This window comes from Schistocerca cancellata, chromosome 5, assembly GCF_023864275.1.
Source record: "Schistocerca cancellata isolate TAMUIC-IGC-003103 chromosome 5, iqSchCanc2.1, whole genome shotgun sequence".
NCBI lineage: Eukaryota > Metazoa > Arthropoda > Insecta > Orthoptera > Acrididae > Schistocerca > Schistocerca cancellata.
Window position 1 is genome coordinate 15,230,561 of NC_064630.1, and position 21,833 is coordinate 15,252,393.

General features: G+C 40.3%; 1 protein-coding gene across 1 annotated transcript in view; it reads left to right on the forward strand.

Moving 5' to 3' along the window:
- LOC126187878 (nuclear pore complex protein Nup155) overlaps window positions 1–21,833 on the forward strand; it is a 261,223-nt gene that overhangs the window by 85,964 nt on the left and 153,426 nt on the right. Inside the window, 3 exon segments of the mRNA XM_049929211.1 lie at window positions 10,485–10,854; window positions 11,948–12,195; window positions 12,277–12,383. Coding sequence (XP_049785168.1) covers window positions 10,485–10,854; window positions 11,948–12,195; window positions 12,277–12,383 — 725 coding nt within the window.

Sequence of the window (21,833 nt, forward strand, 5' to 3'; positions counted from 1 at the left end):
TTGACATACGCCGACTTAACGCTGCAGCACGCAGATCTACCATCACCAACAAAGAGCAGTTTTAAATAAACTTTTGCACAAAGCTAAAATGTGTATAACAAGAACCACTTAAATTCGGAGATTAAAAATCTGTAAATATGCTTCAACTGAATGACTATGGGCATTGAAATACCATACTGATGTTCTGTGTGACTCATATATTCAACAGTCACAAGATGATCATAGAAGTAATGACAATATTGCAGTAACGCACTTTGTGTCTTACTTACGTATTTAATTGTATCACCTTCATAAGTGTGTTCATCAGACTTAATACACACATATCAGAGATTCATCCACTGATGAAATTTGTTGGTGAAGTCTGAATTATGCCATATGGTGCCTTTAGTAATTTGTGTATCAGCCCCACTATCTTTTGAAAATGCTTCTAGGAGCAGGAAAAAGTCATTGAGAAAGGGGGTCAGATCTGATGAGTAAGGTAGGTGCAAAACAGTTGTCATTTCCACGGTATAAACAGTTTTCCTTACAGCTGTCGTTACTGTTTCAGTCTATTCATAATGCTGTATAGTTTAGGGTCATATGGTTCCAGAAACCTACATAATATAGAACACATTGACATGTATCAACTTTAAAACAGAAAATAAGTGATGCAAATTTATAAAAACTTAGTAGGAATGGGTGGTACTAAAACTGAAAAGGGAAAAAACAAGCAGTACATTATGTCAGGTATCAGGAGCAATGCTGTTACACTGCAAAGCAAATATACGTGTTCTCAGCGTAACAGTAAATTTCTTGCGTGTAACTGATACTGGTAGGGTTGCACATATGAGTGGCTCGAAGACTTCTTAATAGAACCCAGTAAGCTGTCCTTGATGGCGAGTCATCAGAGACTAGGGTATCATCAGGAGTGCCCCATGTGCCGGTCCCACCTGCCTTTATTTCTTTGTTCGTTGAGTGTCCTCGGTGTCGAAGTAATCAGATACGTATGGATCAGACACTGTCACTGTTTTTACACACAGCCTAATTGTTTAACACTTATTCCATAGTTAATTTGAAGCATTGTTGTTGTTCTAACCAGCACAGCTCACTCGTCAGGAACTCTGCCGTGGGTTGACTATATCGTGACCAAAAATCAGGCCCTATATACCATCAAAATAATCGGTACCGAAACTACACATTGTTTGAAGTTAAATTTACAGAAATTACAATTAAAACTTAACTCATTAAATTAACTGACTACATCGAAAAAATTCCGTTTCTTTTACTGTAAGGGTTGTTGTCGTTGTTATGGTCTTCAGTCCTGAGACTGGTTTGATGCAGCTCTCCATGCTACTCTATCCTGTGCAAGCTTCTTCATCTCCCAGTACCTACTGCAACCTACATCCTTCTGAATCTGCTTAGTGTATTCATCTCTTGGTCTCCCCCTACGATTTTTACCCTCCACGCTGCCCTCCAATACTAAATTGGTGATCCCTTGATGCCTCAGAACATGTCCTAACAACCGATCCCTTCTTCTGGTCAAGTTGTGCCACAAACTTCTCTTCTCCCCAATCCTATTCAATACTTCCTCATTAGTTATGTAATCTACCCATCTAATCTTCAGCATTCTTCTGTAGCACCACATTTCGAAAGCTTCTATTCTCTTCTTGTCCAAACTATTTACCGTCCATGTTTCACTTCCATACATGGCTACACTCCATACAAATACTTCCAGAAATGACTTCCTGACACTTAGATCTATACTCGATGTTAACAAATTTCTCTTCTTCAGAAACGCTTTCCTTGCCATTGCCAGTCTACATTTTATATCCTCTCTACTTCGACCATCATCAGTTATTTTGCTCCCCAAATAGCAAAACTCCTTTACTACTTTAAGTGTCTCATTTCCTAATCTAATTCCCTCAGGATCACCCAACTTAATTCGACTACATTCCATTATCCTCGTTTTGCTTTTGTTGATGTTCATCTTATATCCTCCCTTCAAGACACCATCCATTCCATTCAACTGCTCTTCCAAGTCCTTTGCTGTCTCTGACAGAATTACAATGTCATCGGCGAACCTCAAAGTTTTTATTTCTTCTCCATGGATTTTAATACCTACTCCGAATTTTTCTTTTGTTTCCTTTACTGCTTGCTCAATATACAGATTGAATAACATTCGGGAGAGGCTACAACCCTGTCTTACTCCCTTCTTAACCACTGCTTCCCTTTCATGTCCCTCGACTCTTATAACTGCCATCTGGTTTCTGTACAAATTGTAAATAGCCTTTCGCTCCCTGTATTTTACCCCTGCCACCTTTAGAATTTGAAAGAGAGTATGCCAGTCAACATTGTCAAAAGCTTTCTCTAAGTCTACAAATGCTAGAAACGTAGGTTTGCCTTTCCTTAATCTTTCTTCTAAGATAAGTCGTAAGGTCAGTATTGCCTCACGTGTTCCAGTATTTCTACGGAATCCAAACTGATCTTCCCCGAGGTCGGCTTCTACCAGTTTTTCCATTCGTCTGTAAAGAATTCGTGTTAGTATTTTGCAGCTGTGGCTTATTAAACTGATTGTTCGGTAATTTTCACATCTGTCAACATAAGGGAACAATTGACAGGAAAGGGGGAAAGAAATACAGTTGAAGAAGAATGGGTAGCTTTGAGGGATGAAGTAGTGAAGGCAGCAGAGGATCAAGTAGGTAAAAAGACGAGGGCTAGTAGAAATATTGAATTTAATTGATGAAAGGAGAAAATATAAAAATGCAGTAAGTGAAGCAGGCAAAAAGGAATACAAACGTCTCAAAAATGAGATCGACAGGAAGTGCAAAATGGCTAAGCAGGGATGGCTAGAGGACAAATGTAAGGCTTATCTCACTAGGGGTAAGATAGATACTGCCTACAGGAAAATTAAAGAGACCTTTGGAGATAAGAGAACCACTTGTATGAACATAAAGAGCTCAGATGGAAACTGTAAGGGTTAAGCCGAATTATTTGTTTAAATCATGAAATTAACAAATATACATACGCAAACAATATTTTGGAGAAAACTTAATTACTTTGGAAGTAATTGAAGACTAGTTTTGCCAACATGTTCTCGAATAGAGCCAAATAGATCCTTTAAGATTGCTATTGTTTAGTCTCCTAAACGTTTCCAGTTATTACAGAATTTATATTTGTTTATACGTCAACAATAGAATTTAAGTTATGAAACAATCACAGATTGTGCCCTATAACAAAAGATACTAACTAGGAATAGTCAAAATAAATTAGAAAATCAATTACATAAATAAAACTAAACACAAAATTGTATCTGGTGTTATATGCTTTAAAACTGAGGGGCAGTCTTTCTCTTTTATGAAAATGCAGATTATATTCACGTATGCTAATGGTAAGTATTGAAAAGTAACAAAACGAATTTAAGGAGGCAGATGGGAAAACAAGAGGGGAATTAAAAATATCCCAGCTTTCTTCGTCACACCCAGGGAAGTGTCATAGGACTGCTATTATTGTCTGTATACATAAATTATCTAGCAGGCAGGGTGAGCAGCAGTGTGCAGTTGTTTGCCGATGATGCTGGTGCACAGGGAAGGTGTCGGAAGATGAGTGACTGACTTTAGGATGAACAAGATGACTTACACATAATTCCTAGTTAATTAAGTGAATGCAGCTCCATCCTGGGCTCAGAAGTGTGGGTCAGTGGCTGGTAGAGGAAATCTATTAATACTTACCAGCAGCCATTATTTTGAAGTTGTTTTATAAGGCAGCCAGTTTTGACATTCCATTCGTGTGTTATCTTCAGGTCTGTCACATGGATGACACCAAGTACCACTTGTGCATGTATAAGACAATGCATCAATATCTGTACCTGGCCCCGTAGGTATTCAAACCACCTGATGTGTGAAGAGCAGCAGTAAACTACTGCACAGCAGGTGAAGTCACCACACTAGGGCAAGTCTTGTGTTTATTGGCAGTGTAGCTAGGTGCCAGGTTTTTATGAAACGCCAGTGACATATAAATAAGTCTGAATTCAGGGCAGGGGATCACTTCTCATGACCAGAAACCAGCAGCACCACAACAACACCAGAGCTACATCGGACAGTGAGACAACTTGGCACCCACAGCCGTAGTTCCGAAATCGCACTGTGCCTTACACTAGCACTGAGGCGTTTACAGGAGAGTGTGCTACAGCCCCACCAACCTGCCATTTGCACCTCATGCTGCTGCTGCTGCTGCTGCGTTAATAGTGGGACTTGATGTCACAGCACCATGCGGTGTGAGACTCCTGGCAGAGGGCAGCAAGTCAAGTTGTACCACGCACACAGCCATCTTCAAGTACCACAAACAGTGAGGGCCACCGGGCCTCCACAACACCAATGAAAATACCGCGCTGCTTACATCAGTGGCTGTGGTCTCTAAATGCTGCCAGCTGATAACATCCCTTCAGTCAGCATGTAGAAACCAGCTCAACAGCCAGGGCAGAAGCTGCCACCTGCTCAGGGCACCAGCCAGGAACAGGGAGAGGCATGTCACCTAACTGCATTATGTATTGAAGTCAATAAGTGATTCTTTACTGTTGACAGTGTTTCCATTGGGATCCTCAACTCCCACACCCTTTAGTAATGTTCTTCCAATAGTTTACACTTTTTTTGTCCACAGCCACACTTTTTCCACTCTTTGTGAAATGAATTATTGACATTTTTAAAATGATGCGACAAGCCATTTGATGCACTGAAATTTTCAACAACAATCTTTGGGGTGATAACATGTACCTTCTCTTGCGGTATGTTTTTGCTTACAGGAACACTGGTATTTCTCATTCCTTGAAAATGTTTTAAAAGAATATTTTCCACATCATAGGATGTTTTATGAAGGTTCTTCCTTTTGGATCCAGAGGAACAGCTAACTCAATGTTTAGGACTGCATCTTTGATTTTTTAGTTTGCTACACAATGAAGAGGGCACCAAATCGTGCTTCGTTGCTATGTTGGAAAGTCTTATGATAGTATTGTGTTATATATTGTGGTTGCTTAATTGTCAACTTCCTACATTTTTAGGCCATAACTCCATAAAAGTAAAAGTGATAAATTTGATGACAAACAGCTATGCTTCTCATCTCGGAATTCATATTCTTTGACTGTGACATCAAATCACTTGACCAAGGTCACGTTGATCCTTTTCTGATTTGATAAACATGTGTTTTGTTATCGCTACAAGGGAATTAAAGTTTTTGAGCAAAAAACTGTGATCTGGGTATGTGCCAACGGAAAGAATTATTACAATTTACTGCAGTTGTCACAAAGTAAAAAATATGTGAAACTGAAATAAGTCATAAACCCACTTCGACGTTTTAGGAATGGTGTAAAAAAATTGATTTTAATTTGCAGAATGTTACGTGTTTTAAAAGTGAACTTTTTCTTAAAGGAGTGTGCTCATTAAAAGCGATGAGGAATAATCATGTTCTTATGAGAGCTTTTCTGGGACCGATGCAGAATACCTTCTGAAAAATTAATTGTACATCTGGCAGGCAGTCAACATTGTGACAGTGGTATGAGTGAAGCTATTCTGTTACGATAAATGCCTTAGTCAGGAATTTAAAGTGAGGAAAAGTCATTGGCAGATCATCACATCATATTTTTATTAAGTTAGAACTGATAATATGGTTATATTCTTTTATCAATTACTGGTGGGACAATTTTTTAATGAAGATATGTAACGAAGAAAGCAAAAGCTGTGACTGCTGTACAATACGAAGAGAATAGTTGGGGTTTCTGTTGTGCAGCATAACAAATTATAAGTATTTGAGCTTACTGTATGCAGATTGCCTATCTAAACAGCTTTCAGGTTACTAATGTGTCATCTACCCTTAATGCTATTTGCTCCTGTTCCTTTCTGGTTCTACCAGTCTGCTCTTTCACTATATCCCATATTGTTTTTATTTTGTTCCCTGACATTGTTATCTTCTTCTCATAGTTCATTTCTTTAGATGTATGAATTACTTTTTTAATATTTTACAGTATTTCTTGTATTTAGCTAAATCATCAGCATTGGAGCCATTCTTGGTCGACCGATACATTTTCCTTTTTGTCTTACAGGAAATCTTTATTCCTTGTGTAATCCATGGTTTTATTATAGACTTCTGGTTAATTTGAGTAACTTTTAGAGGAAAACAGTTTTCAAACATGGTACTGACATTGTTCAAAAAAGTGTTATATTTTTCATTTATGTCATGAGCTCTATAAACATCTTTCCAGTTCATATCTTTGAGCAGTTTTCTAAAACACTCAATTTTTGGTTGATTGACTACTCTCCTGTACTCAGATTTAGCAGTCTCGATAATCTGCCTAGAATTTACATCTAAAACAAGGAGCTGCATGTCGTGATCTGATAGTCCATTTATTACAGGTTTTATGATCTGATTTTGTTCCTTTAATTTGTGTATAAAAATGTTATCAATATATAAACTGCATGTCAAATAATTTTTGACGTAACTGTTTGTAAGCTGTAATAAATTATGCTAGCTTAGAGCCTGCTGCTTCATTCCTGTGGAGTATATGGCTTGCAAAGATATGTTTTTTAATCAATTTTTCATGTTGTTCACAAACTGCGGCATGTTCTAAGCTTTTCTTGCTAATTAAGGCCATATAGGCATGGTCTTTTTTTAATGTACTTTCGACCAAATATATTTCTGGTAGCTGGAGTCCAAAGTTTTTGTTAATCATGCCTTTTGCATTCTTCTGGAGATAATTTCATACCAACAGTCATATCTAACAAAGATTTCCTTGTATCTACCCAAGAAGTGACATAGCAATTTTCATAAATTTAGTTTTAAAATTTTCATGTAACAAAATATTTTCTTAATTTCCATCTCTGTTGCATTCCTTTAGGGGTTGAATTTCCAGAAACACTGAAACACGTATCTCCCGTCTGAGAAATCAAGTACCAAGTGTCATTGATGTAGCTTTAAAAGTGCTTTAGTAGATTTTTAGTAATTATTTATTTTCAAAAAACTTGCACCCTCTATTTTACCCCCCTAGTGGTTGAATTTCAAAAAATGCTGAAACAAGTTTTTTATTTTCTGACTGAGAAACCAAATACCAATTTTTGGAGTTCTAGCTTCAAATTTCCCTTAATAGCAATATACTTTCCAAAAGCCTTTCATCCCATGTTTCACCCCCTTGGGAGTGGAATTTCGAAAAATTGCTTCTTAAACAACACCTACAGTATAAGATACAAGCCTTCGCCAAATTTAAAGTTTCTTTAAACTTGGCGAAGGCTTGTATCTTATATTGTAGGCGTTGTTTAAGAAGCGATTTTTTTTATATATATATTAGAAAGAAACGAGAGAGAGATATCTGGAAAAACAAGAACAGCAGACTGAGAAAACACAGTGACCTACTTGCTGTACTTCGTCATGCGTAACTAATGGTTGGGCTACTTGGTGCGAAGGCTGCAATTCACTGCCTCATGGGTGGGATTAGAAAAGTGCTTAATAACCAAATGTATCTCATAATATAACGTCTGGGAGGGTAGGGCGAGGGAAAAATGAACCAAAACCAAGCACCGTACTCTTACTGTCCGCCGTCAATCAGTCGCATGGTATGGACACCAACGAGGACTGATCGGAGGGTCACATTGGAGATTTAGAGGCATGGAGCAGTCCAGGTGCAAATGATGTGAGAGAGAAAGGGATAGTACCTACCATATCTTTTTTTAATACCAACGTCAGTTTACTTCCTGTTGTATCTGCACCTCTAAACCTACAACCCCACCCTTGTCATTGTGTGGCTGCTCGACACCAATGTGAGTACAGTGTTTGATTTTTTTTTCTCGTCCTTCCCAAGATGCAGTGACTAAGAGCCTTTACACTGACTGGCCCGATCATTTGTTATGCACGATCATGCACATTAAGTGAATCAGTTTTGTAAGTCTGCCCCCCCCCTCCTCCCCCCCGCCCCGCTCGCCAGAATGAGAAGGTAAGACTCTTTCCTCCTCATCCTGTCCGGTAAGTCTTCATTGACTGGGGTTTCTGGGCGACTTTTCCCAAATATAACCCTTGCCTAAACCTCTCCAGTAATTTTCTTTCACCCCCTTTTCCTTCCCCTTCAGCCAGGAGGAGGAGGAGGAGGAGGAGGAGCCACTGGCTTCGAAAGCACACTTACTTGAAACCTTTTATATGTTTGTTCTCTGCTGCCACATGGTGAGCAGATTTTTATCTGTCCAATAACATAAGCAAATGTATTTATTATTTATGTCTTCCATTTTATTCTTACGTGAATGTTCCCTTGTATTATGTATTTTTTTTTTTATTCTGTGTGTAAATTGTATTTTTGTATTCCGTATGGAATCAAACTTCATCACACTTGTAAGTACCGCAATTGTCTTAGTGAGTACACGTGCGGCACACACACACACACACACACACACACACACACACACCATGACCACCAACTCCAGCATCACGGGCCAGAATGCAGCATCACTTGAGATGCAAGCAGCACTATGTAGGGGGTGGGGAAGGGGAAGAGTAAGAGGAAAGGATAGTAGTGTGCAGTGGGGGGAGAGACAAATACTGTCTAGTGGAGTGCGCAGGGACTAGACTGCCAACAGGTGTGGCGTCAGGAGGTTGTGGGGCGGTGGGGGAAAAAGGAACAAAAAAGGAGAGGAGTGAGGAAAGACGGGTAGATGCGATGGCAGAAGGCTGCAAATAAACAGGGTGGGAGACGATGATGGGGAGGATGATAGACGGGGGGTGGAAATGTTGGGTGGAGGGTGTGGGGATAGTATGAGAGGTCAGGATAATTAAGAGAGCAGACAACGTTTTGTAAGGATAACTCCCATCTGCACAGTTCATAAAAGCTGGTGGTGGCGGGAAGGATCCAGATGGCTCGGGTAGAAGCAGTCATTGAAATCAAGTGTGTTGTGTTCAGCTGCATGTTGCGCCTCAGGGTCTACTTTGCTCTTGGCTACAGTGTGGCTGCGGCCATTCATCTTGGTGCACAGTTGTTTGGTAGTCATATCGATATAAAAAGCTCTGCAATGATTGCAGCACAGTTGGTAAATGACATGGCTGCTTTCACAGGTGGCCCGGTCCCTGATGGCTTAGGATAAATCTGTGGTAGGACTGGAATAGAAAGTGCTGGGTGGATAGATGGATTAGGCAGGGTTTGCACCTGGGTAGGAGTGGGTAGTTGATTACTTATCATTGTGGCCTGAAATAGGGACATAATAACAGAGATAGTTCCCACCCCTGCAAAAGTGGTGTTCCGTCGTCCACCCAACCTACACAACATCCTAGTCCATCCTTACGCCACTCCCGATCCCAACCCCTTGTCACAAGGATCATATTCCTGTGGAAGACGAAGGTGCAAACCCTGCCCAATCCATCCATCCACCCAGCACTTCCTATTCCAGTCCTGTCACCGATTTATCCTACCCCATCAGGGATCGGGCACCTGTGAAAGCAGCCATGTCATTTACCAGCTGTGCTGCAATCATTACACATCTTTTTATATTGGTATGACTACCAACCAGCTGTTCACCAGGATGAAGGACCACCAGCAAACTGGCCAAGAGCAAAGTAGACCACCCTGTGGCACAACATGCAGCTGAACATAACACACTTGATTTCAATGGCTGCTTCACTATTTGAGCCATCTGGATCCTTATCTCCACCACCAGTTTTTCTGAACTGTCCGGACGGGAGTTATCCTTATAACACTTTGTCCGCTCTCGTAATTATCCTGACCTCAACCTGCGGTAACATACTATCCCCACACCCTCCACCCAACATTTCCACCCCACCTGTCCTATCATCTCCTCCCCATTCTCGTCTCCCACCTTGCTTATTTGCAGCCGTCTGCCAACGCATTTGCCCGTCCTCCCCACTCCTCTCCTTTTTTGTTCCTTTTTTTCCCCCCCACCCCCTGCCACACAACAAGTATTTATTAACATTGCAGTACATTGTATCATACATAGGAAAGCACGTGCACAGAGATGCCCTGTTACTTCATTCCTCAAGATTCTCCAATAATCACAGATACAATGTAGTGAAATTGCAGTGCTGTGTGTTGAGCTTATTTCTAGTATGTTGGATTATGCCTCATTGCGGAAAAGTACAGCAGCTTTGCCTACCAGACGTTCTTTCTGGCAAGCAGGGTGGCTTCTGAGACCCATTTAAGAGTTCATTTATCTGTAGTGAATTTCTGAAGATAACTGTAACCAAAATCAGTGAATGAGTAAACCTTGGTTGTAAAATGTACATAAAGAAAAATTAAAATATTACATTTTCTAAACAAATCTTTTTTCTCAGTATTGTCTTTGCCCATTTTCCTTCCTTATCCTCCATACCACCTCCCCCCCCCCCCCCCCCCCCCCCCCCCCCCAAATAGCTGCTGTGTAATTTTCTGGTACAGTTTAGTTTCATCATTATTTTGCAGTGAATAGGCTTACCGTTAATTTTTAGAAGAGGTTTCAAGTGTCAAAAGCGAAAGGTTTTGTATATTTCAGGGAGCAGAGATACTAGCAAAACTACGCCCTGTTGATGTATTGCGCCAGCTCCTAACAGATGGCCGTGGCCCAGAGACAGGTGCAGTCAGAACTTTCTTCAGAGAGCAACGCGAGGAGCAAGCTTGTGCAACTTGCCTAATGCTAGCGTGCCTTGACAGTGCGCAGAATGCTCAAATTGCAGAGTGGGCAACTCGTGCCTTTTTTCTTTATGGTGGCGAGCCACGTGTTGGTGGCGTAAGTGGTGGTGGTGGAAGTGCTGCTGGTGGTGGTACGGGTGCACTCTCACCACCACCAAACCCGCTCGTCGACACCGTGCTGACACCTGCAAGTCCTAGAATTGCGAGTCCACCCAGCCACACCACACATGAAGGTATTGTATCTTCACATAAATAATTGTGAATTATTAATGAAACATCTAATATTCAGTTGTGCACAATGAAAAACAATGCAAACTAATATTTTGCAATGAAACTTGAAATAGTGATTGTGAGTGTGTGAAATATTATCCATTTTACCATTGCACTTCAACTTTTTACAATTTTTTTATGTCTTCAATTTGATAAATGGGTCCAATTTGTGCTCCCTCCCCCCTCCCCCCCCCCTCCCCACCCAGCCTGGTGTTTATTTTATGAGGGAATGAAGTACCAGTACGGGAACTCACATGTTCATGAGTTGTTTGCCGAGTGGAAATTTCAAATATTTTTACAGTGGCAAAAGTACAATTCAAATCTTCAAGTCCACAGCAGGGATTGTGGAACTGTTCTTGGATGGAGTACGGGGGAGGTGAGATCAGTCCCATCTACTTTCCAAATGATATGCTTCTTGTGAGTTCTTTGTGTTTTGAAGAACCTTGTTTCACTTCCAACCAAGCTGTGGCTAAATTATGCATGCAGCTAGTTTGAAATTTTAACTTAAAATGATTTTTGAAGAATTTGGCTGGCGATACAGCACAGAAAATCTCTACATTTACTTGTGTGAAAGCTGAAAACTACCATATGTAGTTACCTGTATGCCACGTTTTGCTGTCAGAGGAATAATTAGCAAATCAAATTGTATAAATGCAGATTGGTTAATAGTGATTTATTCGTCTGATAACATACACTTCTTAATTGTGATTAGAACATATATGGGACATGTGATGTAATTCACACTGGGGAGTATGGGTCCCTAACACCAAAATAGTCAAAATGATACAAAAAATATCGGTAAGTAAACATGAATGAAATTTTCATTCTGCAGTGGAATGTGTGCTGATAGGGAACTTCCTGGTTGGTTAAAATGGTGCTTGCGTAGCTGAGTTGATGGAGCACTTGCCCACGAAAGGCAGAGGTCTTGAGTTTGATCCTTGGTTCATCATACAGTTTTAATCTTCCAGGAAGTTTCAATATGTAAATACATTGAGTGTAAAAGGCTTGAGAATGTGTGTAGGCAAATATTGTCAATTGTTTCCACTGCTATTTCAGCCTTCAATCCTGGCTTTGTGTCGACACCAATTCGTGGACCAATTCAACAAGGCCCTGCAAGGGATCAGAATATTGGTCCTAGCTTTCTCAGTCCACAAGCCTTGCCTGCAAATGTGCAAGATGGAAATGTTGGAGGTGTTCAGTTCTCAGCAAAGCATAATGGTCTTTATCTTTATATGAGTAGACTGTTGAGACCTATCTGGAATCTCCGAACAGTCCACCTAACAACAATGGATAAAAAGCAGTTTGTGAGTGCCATTCTTTTCACTTCATTAATTTTCATTGGTAACATGGGACTACTGAAATAGTATGTTTCTTTTCTCTTGCAGCTGTGCAGCACACTTTCTAGAGAAGATTGTGCATGGTTGTTAGGCCACATCCATGCTCTTAGAGCATTTCTGGAAAAGAATGCCCAGTTTTCTGTAGGATACATGCAGTAAGTATAAATGTATCCTGTTAAATATCTTATTAATGGCTTGATATGCAGTCAGTTCTAAGACTATCTCTCTATCTCTCTCTCGCTCTCTCTCTCTCTCGCTCTCTCGCTCTCTTTGGGTGTGTGTGCGTGTGCGTGGCCTTGCTGTTCGGTCGGTCATCTATTTTTGGCAGAGGCTTTACTGGCCGAATGCTTTTTGTCTTTGTGACAATCTTTTTGTTGCGCTTACCTGTGATTCAGCATCTCCATTATATGGTGAGTGGGAACTTTCCTTTTCATAATATTGTTACATTCCATCTTGGATTTTCCATTGTTTGTTTGTGATGTACTGTGCTTTATCACAGTGGCACATCGTCAAGCTCTTTTTTTTTTTTTTTTTTTTTTTTTTTTTTTTTTTTTTTTTTTTTTTTTTTTTTTTTTTTTTTTTTTGCGTTGCTGTCTTCAGCGAAGTGTACCGGATATTGTTTCACGAATCTGTGAATCAGTTGAAACAAGAGGAACTGACACTTCACTGATACCAGCAGGCTGTGAAAATTTGCCACGTATAGAAAGTGAATGTGTGTGGCTCCGGTGTAATTTTTTTCTGACACACACTTCCAAAGGATTATGGTCTCCAAGGTCACCTGACTTAACCACCACCACCACCTCTTCAACTTTTTTTCTGTGGTGTCACCTTAAAGCTAATGTGTACAACAAAATCAACGAGTTACGTGAGAATATCCTTCTTGGTATTCTGGTAGTCATGCCATATCCTCTGGCAGCAACAATGACAGACATGCCTGATATGTTGAACTGTGTATACAATGGGGGTAATCACTTCCAGCACCTCTTGTAACACACCTTTATTTCTCAACCATAAAGGTGTGACATTTACAAATTTGGTTTCATATCCTCTTTCATTAAGATTCCTATAACACATTTGGTGGGACTCCTCCCCTCACCCCTCTTATTAAATATAATCACATCAGCAGTAGGTGTAAAAATCGATGTGGGAAGTGAATGTGGTAAGATAGGTGTTGAAGGGAGGTGTGTATTCTTTACTTGTGAAATGTGTTGAATTATGACAGTCAGCTAGGCTGTTATTAAAGGGCTGTTATTTGATCATGAAACTTGGGACTCCAATGCAATGACAGCGAGGCTAGTAACACAGCATCAAGAAATTTGCTCCAATAAAACCCCTCTTTTTGTGAATATCTGTGTACCTGAGACTTCTTTTGTAAACAGGAAGTTTCTTGAAATGCGCATTCAGCACAAGTGTATCAAAGCAGCAACTTGAATTGTAACACTTTTAGGCTCTTAGTGGACTAAAAGTATGTTGTTTACTAAAGTTAAAAATTACATTACAATAATATACATAGACTGTCTATTTGGGGAGCAAAATAACTGATGATGGTCGGAGTAGAGAGGATATAAAATGTAGACTGGCATTGGCAAGGAAAGTGTTTCTGAAGGAGAGAAATTTGTTAACATTGAGTATAGATTTAAGTGTCACGAAGTCATTTCTGAAAGAATTTGTATGGAGTGTAACCATGTATGTAGTGGAAGTGAAACATGGACAATAAATAGTTTAGACAAGAAGAGAATAGAAGCTTTTGAAGTGTGGTGATGCTGAAGATTAGATGGGTAGACCACATAACTAATGAGGAGGTAATGAGTAGAATTGGAGAGAAGATAAATTTGTGGCACAATTTGACTAGAAGAAGGGATCAGTTGGTAGGGCATATTCTGAGGCATCAAGGGATCACCAATTTAGTATTGGAGGGCAGCATGGAGGGTAAAAATCATAGAGGGAGACCAAGAGATGAATACACTAAACAGATTCAGAAGGATGTAGGTTGCAGTAGGTACTGGGAGATGAAGAAGCTTGCACAGGATAGAGTGGCATGGAGAGCTGCATCAAACTAGTCTCTGGACAGAAGACAACAACAACAACAACAACAACAACGACAACAACATAGACCATACTTAATAGTTTGTGCAATGATACAAAAAAAAATACGTAAGCAGTGGGAAGAACAGCCATTCAGATGTGCTATTGTTGGCAGTTTTGTTTAGACCGGTAAGTTGGTGGGTGAGGAACCAACTCACACTCAGACGTTCACCTCTCCCCAGTAACCAATGTCCAGTATGCTCTTGTCTCGAATTATTTCTTCAAATACAGTCTTCTCCCTTTTTTTTCTTTTTACCGGTTGCTGGGGTTTGCTTAACCGAAGTTTTACTGTGTTTACTAATAGTCAACAAGCGGAACAAAAAGGAGTACAGTGTTTCTAGAATCTAACTTGATCAATAATCAAAGATATGGAAATTGCATAAAAATTACTCAGAATAAAATTGTACATTATTATAGGAAAACCCAGCTGTCTCTTGTTCTGCCAGCTTTTACTGATTGCCAGGTGAGATGTTAGGGAGCAACAAACACAGTGTGAAAAGTGAGGGAGTGTGGTAGAATTTTACAGACGATAGTTCAATAGTTAAGTTTATAATTTAGAAGTAAAGGACACCGCCCACCAAATAACAGAAGCATGGGTACAGTATACAAGAAAAATATAAAATAGAAGGCTGAAATAAATCAAAAGTAGCTACTGTAAACATTACCAAGCCGCAGCAAAACGCACACATAAGAGGGTTGTAAATTAGGCAAACGTTTGGAGCCAGTGGCTCCTCCTTCAGGCAGAAGGGTTGAAGGGGAAGGAAGAGGGGTGAAAGAAAGACTGGAGAAGTCTAGGAAAAGGGTTAGATTTCGAGAAAGTCACCCAGAACCACATATCAGGAGAGACTTGCCACACAGGATGAGAAGGAAAGACTGATTGTTGCAGACTGTATGAGATGAGATTTGAAAACCTGAGAGCTTAAAGGTGTAAGAGAGTAATATGTAAGACAGATATTACTGCTTAAACATCATGCATGAGTTAATAAGATTGAAAGCTAAGTACAGTGAAAAATAGATGTGTAAGACAATGAAAGATGTAGAAAATGGTCTTGCTTGTCTCCTTTTCAACCCCCCCCCCCCCCCCGCCCCCTCCCACTTCTGTTACGTACAATGCTCTTAGCTTTCCACTCTTATTAACTCATCCTTGATGTTTAAGCAGTAATCTCTTGTCTTGCATATTACCCTGTCTTCCACCTTTAAGCTCTCATGTTTTCAAATCTCATCCAGTGCAGTCCCCAACAATCAGTCTTTCCTTCTCATCCTGTACAGTAAGTCTCCCCTGACAGGTGGTTCTGTATGATTTTCCCGAAATCTACCCCTTCTCCTAGACCTCTTAAGTCCTCTTCCTTCCCCTTCAACCCTTCTGCCTGAAGTAGGAGCCACTGGTTCCAAAAGCTTACCTAATTACAACCCCCTTTTATGTGTGTTTTCTACTGCTGTTTGATGGGTAAATATTTTATCCATCCAGTTAAATTATTTTGTCAAAAATTGATTGTTTTCGTCGTTATACTGTAAACATTAGTTACATTTGTAAAATAATATAATTGAAAATGCGTAGACAAACAATAGGAATTCCTTATAAGAATCACAACTACCATCGATGGGCGAAATGTGGAAGTAACAACAAAGCCTTAATAGGGTGGTTGATGCAAAGATGAATGTAGATGATGCCATCAGTTGTCATGACAGAGACAGCGTGGAGTGTGTCAATAAAGTGCATCGGTAGCTAGGTACATAACAAGCCAGAGTTGTACTGGTAATAGAGTAATAAGTACCATCGGTCACCATGGAGACAAGAACATGGATGAACCAAAGACATACTGCCAAAGGACAAAGTCAGTCTCCACGGAGATGGGATCGTTGATGAGTCGACTAGGGTACATTGCTTCAGAAGTGGCCAACCTATTACTCGACGATAATAGTGTATCGGCAGCAAAAAAGTTGCACGTCAGTCAGTATTAGGATGACAAATATTACAAGTCAGCATTTAGTGGAATATTAAATAATATGCCACATTGTAAGAATACGAGTTATCAAAGTAGATACTGAAGAGAGAAAAAAATGTCAATAGTATACTTGACAGGAACTGAAATAGAATAAGACCAATAAAAGTATACAGGTTTAGTGCTTAAGGTAAATTCTTTTTTTTTTTTTTTTTTTTTTTTTTTTTTTTTTTTTTTTTTTTTTTATATATATATATATATAATGGGCATAAATGTCAATTTCTTAAAGGGCTCTGAAGTGATTATTGGTGGTAAATGCTAAAGTTGAGCTGCTCGGGGGAACACAATGATAAGCGCCATGGCCGTGTATTTTGCGGTAGATGGCTAATGACACCACCTGTGGGATGCACAATGCAGTAAAGGGATGCACAATGCAGTAAACTTATTAGTAGTTCCAAATTCACTCAACAGACATCAGGGCCGAGCTTAATGGTAAGCGCCACTGTCTGTATGTTGCGGAAACATAATGGTAAGTGACAGAGAATGGCAGCAAGTGAAAACATCTCAGAGATTATGGCAACAGTGAACATGGCAGAAGACGAGAAATATACTTCCAATGATACTAATATCTTCGAGAGGGATCCAGAATACCTTCCTAACGATTCAGATGACTGAGGTATGTTATTTTGTAAATATACTGCCTTTAGTACGTTTCATGGACATAATGGTAAGTGCATGTACATACCATTATGATCCTGAAGTATGTTAATTTTGGGGTTATTTTAGAATGGCTACATTTTTTTGGCTAAGTGCACATTTTTCGTTTATATTGTTACATGTAATAATATTAAAATAATGGTAACGGTAATGTTGTTGTACAGGTTAATAGCGAATCAGATCATATTGCTCGAAACAACGAACAATGTATCGCTCCTGCAGAAACCATTCAGGAACAGACAAAGACGTCGTCTCGGAAAAGGTGCTGCTGTGGCCAAAATAAGAACTCGAACATGGTACTGTTTTGGAAATATCTAATTTCAACTGGTAGATTTCGTGTGAACACCACTTCCCCGTGAGCGGGCACACAGTGTTGCCGTCCGATAGAGATTTCACGACAATTGAAAATTACGTTCGCCGCCAAGTACAAGATGTGTACAGTCCAGATCAGTGGTGCGAGATCATCAAGAAGTCGGCTAAGAAGAATCCATTGCTCGTATATAATATGAAAAGAGAGGATTTCTATCAAATACGATACTCTAAAGAAGTGTTTGTCTTCAGAAAGAAGACAGTTGATAGTCGAGATGTCAACCTAAGGAAAGTATGTAGGTGGAAGGTGACCTAATATCCATCATCTTTATTCATCACCGAGACATTTTGTCATGACATTTGGCAAGAAATAAGCTTCAGGAAACGTGGAAGACAAGGACCAGTTCCTATACTTAGACTTAAATACAATGGGCCAAGGCTTATTGAAAAGAAGAAAGTTGCTTACGTCCTGTCGCTCCTAAATTACATGCCTCCTGTCCACCATGGATTTATCCTGTCACTAAAACCAACAGTTTTGGATGAAAAAGACATTAGTAATGAGAGTGATGAATGATTTTGCAGTTTCAGTAAAGTGTTGAAGACTTACTGTAAAATTCAATATGTAATGTTCTATCACTGTGTTGTTAATGGTGTATGGTAAGGTAATAATTTTTGTATATTTCATTTGTTTTGATCAGTTATGAGTTTCATTTATGTCTGTATAGGAGAAGATAGATGTTAGAATCACTACAGAATAAAAGGACTGTTCAAAACAAATTATTCAGATTTTCAGATCAATTGAAACTTTAGATGCGCTGTATCTCGAAACTGTGATTTTGGCGCTTACCATTTTGTTCCCCCGAGCAGCTCAGTTATACATGTATTTTTAAGCAATTTGTTTATCAGATAGATTATCCATAAAGATCATTTTAACAAATTTTGACATAGTTATAGCAGGAGAATCTGAAATTTTTTTGTATCTTCGTGAACTGAACATCAATATCATTTGCATTAAAATTATGCTGGCCATTTGCCTTACATGAGTCTTAGCAGATGGACATAGTGGGAATGTATGGAACTGCAGCAGAGTTCTTTCTTTACACATGTGCTACAGTCGCTGGGTGGCTGGCAACCAGTACAAATTAAAGAACTCTGTACCTAGCAAGGCTTCCACTGACCTAGCCTTGTACTCAGTCCTAGTTCTTTCTTCTCAGCATCAACATGGTCTTCGGCCTGATGCCCCACTACAATGCACATACCAGAGACACTCATCATAAAGTGTTGACACTCACCCATGCCATGCCACTACTACTGCACAGCCCAGAATGTAAATTAGTGCTTTGCATTGCAAGACATTACATCTGGCGAGCTTGGAGTACTATTAGAGTTCAGAGCTTGCTGCCAGTAAGCTTGTGTGATAACCGTTTGCCTTTCCTTTGGGTCTTGCCCTGTCCATATCTCCCATGGGAGATGAACCATTCCATGCCTCACTTCGGTAAAATTGGTGTTGTGGTGGTGAATACTCGGAGACTAGTTAGTAACTTTGTGTCCCATATGCACATGGATTGTGTACAGAACATGTTTTTGTGAACGATTCAGCACTGATTAAGCTATCCTTTGTACCACTCTTTTATCCAGTGTAATCACATCAGCAGTGACTTTCCCTGAGACCTTTAGAATAAGGAGACCATTCCATGCTCAGTCTGTAGTACGTTAGAGGTTTGAGTAACGTGTTTTTTCCTTAACCACTTGTGAACATCCAGTCATTGTGCAGCACCTGACATGCCTTATTTTTCAATGTTGTAGTTATTTTATTAAGTTACATAGTGAAACATTCCTACAAAATCATTAGTCCTAGCTATTTGTTTCAGGATAGCAATTTCGTTTTGGGTTTCATTAGATTTGGATAGAATTTTAACATCCTATAAATCATTGAGAAAAAGAATTCTCTTATTTTTCTGCGGATGATATGATGTAGTGTTCATGATAGCATTTGTTGGAGTAGGTTTTCTATAAGTAGTGAAACGTTTTTCCATTATGGTTGGCAATAGCGAGGTCAAGAAATTATTCTTTGGATGAATGTTATTTACAACCTCAGATAAAGTACCGGTTTCATCTTTTGAACCTTTGTAGAGCAACAGTGTACCATTTGCATATCTCTTATGTAATAATTTTACTGATAATTTCAGGATTTTCATTAAAGAATTTGATTTCAGTGTAATTGACAAAAATGTCTATTGAAGTTCCAGCTAGAGAATTTCCTGTTGCTAGGCCACCTTTTTGATGGTAAATCTTATCATTGAAAGAATTTTACATTGTTTGATCTATTGTAAATTGCTTGTGCGAGTTCAAAACTGTTCATAATATTAAAATTTTCTTCATATGTATACACAGACTTTAAGATTTCATTAAGATTACTATTAAGTTTGTAAGATGGACAATTTATATTGTTAATTGTTGGATGTGTAGGTATATTTCGTTAATAGCAGAAAAGGAAAGTTGCCACTCACAATATAGCGGGGATGCTGAGTCACGATAGGCACAATAAAAAGATACACACACTCATAGCTTTCGGCCATTAAGGCCTTTGTCAGCAGTAGACACACACACACACACACACACACACACACACACACACACACACAAGCAATTTGCACACACGTCTGCAGTCTCAGAGAGCTGAAACTACACTGTGAGCAGCATTACCAGTGCGTGATGGGAGTGGCGACTGGGTGGAGGTAAGGAGGAGGCTGGGGCGGGGAGGGGGAGGGATAGTAATGTGGGAGTGGCGCACAGTGAAGTGTTGCAGTTTAGATGGATGGCAGGAGAGAAAGTGCGGAGGCGGGAGGGGGTAAGTAGCGGAAAGGAGAGAAATGAAAATAAATTAAAAGACCGGGTTTGGCAGTGAAATGACTGTGTAGTGCTGGAATGGAAACAGGCAGGGGGCTGGATGGGTGAGGACAGTGTCTAACGAAGGTTGAGGCCAGGAGGGTTATGGGAACATAGGATGTATTGCAGGGAAAGTTCCCACCTGCGCAATTCAGAAAAGCTGGTGTAGGTGGGAAGGATCCATATGGCACAGGCTGTGAAGCAGTCATTGAGATGAGGCGTATCATGTTTGGCAACGTGTTCAGCAACAGGGTGGTCCACTTGTTTTTTGGCCACAGTTTGTTGGTGGCCGTTTATGCGGACAGACAGCTCGTTGGTTGTCACGCCTACATAGAATGCAGCTTAGCTTGTAAATCACATAACTGGTTTCACAGGTAGCCCTGCCTTGGATGGGATAGGTAATGTTAGTGACCGGACTGGAGTAGGTGGTGGTAGGAGGATGTATGGGACAGGTCTTGCATCTAGGTCTAGTAAAGGGGTATGAGCCATGAGGTAAGGGATTGGGAGCAGGGGTTGTGTAAGGATGGACGAGTATATTGTGTTCAGTGGACAGCGGAATACCACAGTAGGAGGGGTGGGAAGGATAGTGGGTAGGACATTTCTCATTTCAGGGCACGAGAGGTAATCAAAACCCTGGCGAAGAATGTAATTCAGTTGCTCCAGTCCCAGATGGTACGGAGTTACTCCTCTGTGGCTGGAGTATGGGACTTTGGAAGGCTGGAAAGATAAAGCACGGGAGATTTGTTTTTGTACAAGGATGGGAGGATAATTATGGTCAGTGAAGGCTTCAGTGAGACCCTCTGTATATTTACAGAAGGACTGCTCGTCACTGCACATGCGATGACCATGGGTGGCTAGGCTGTACAGGGGGGACTTCTTGGTATGGAATGGGTGGCAGCTGTTTAAGTGGAGGTATTGCTGGTGGTTAGTAGGTTTGATATGGATGGAGGTACTGATGTAGCCATCTCTGAGGTGGAGGTCAACATCTAGGAAGATGGCTTGTTGGGTTGAGTAGGACCAGGTGAAGCAAATGGGGGAGAAGTTGTTCAGGTTCTGGAGGAATGTGAACAAGGTGTCCTCACCTTCAATCCAGATAGCAAAGATGTCATCAATGAATCTGAACCAGGTGAGGGGTTTAGGATTCTGGATTTTTAGGAAAGATTCCTCTAGATGGCCCATGAATAGGTTAGCATAGCATGGTGCCATGCGGGTGCCCATAGCCGTACTGCGGATTTGTTGTAGGTAATGCCTTCAAAGGAGAAGGAATTGTGGGTGAGGATATAGTTGGTCATGGAGACTAGGAACGAGGTTATTGGTTTGGAATCCATAGGGCGTCTGGAAATGTAGTTTTCGGATAGCAGTAAGGCCATGGGCGTTAGGAATGTTAGTGACGAGCAGGGCACCGTGTGGTAAAGGGAAAGGAACTGTGGCGAGTTGGTCGAGGAGGTGGTTGGTATCTTTTATATAGGAGGATAGGTTCCGGGTAATAGGTTGAAGGTGTTGGTCTAAGAGAGCAGAGATTCTCGCAGTGGGGGCACAGTAACTGGCCACAATGGGGCGTCCTGGGTGGTTGGGTTTATGGACTTAGGAAGCATGTAGAAGGTGGGAGTACAGGGAGTGATAGGGGTAAGTAGAGAGATGGACTCTGGGGAGAGGTTCTGG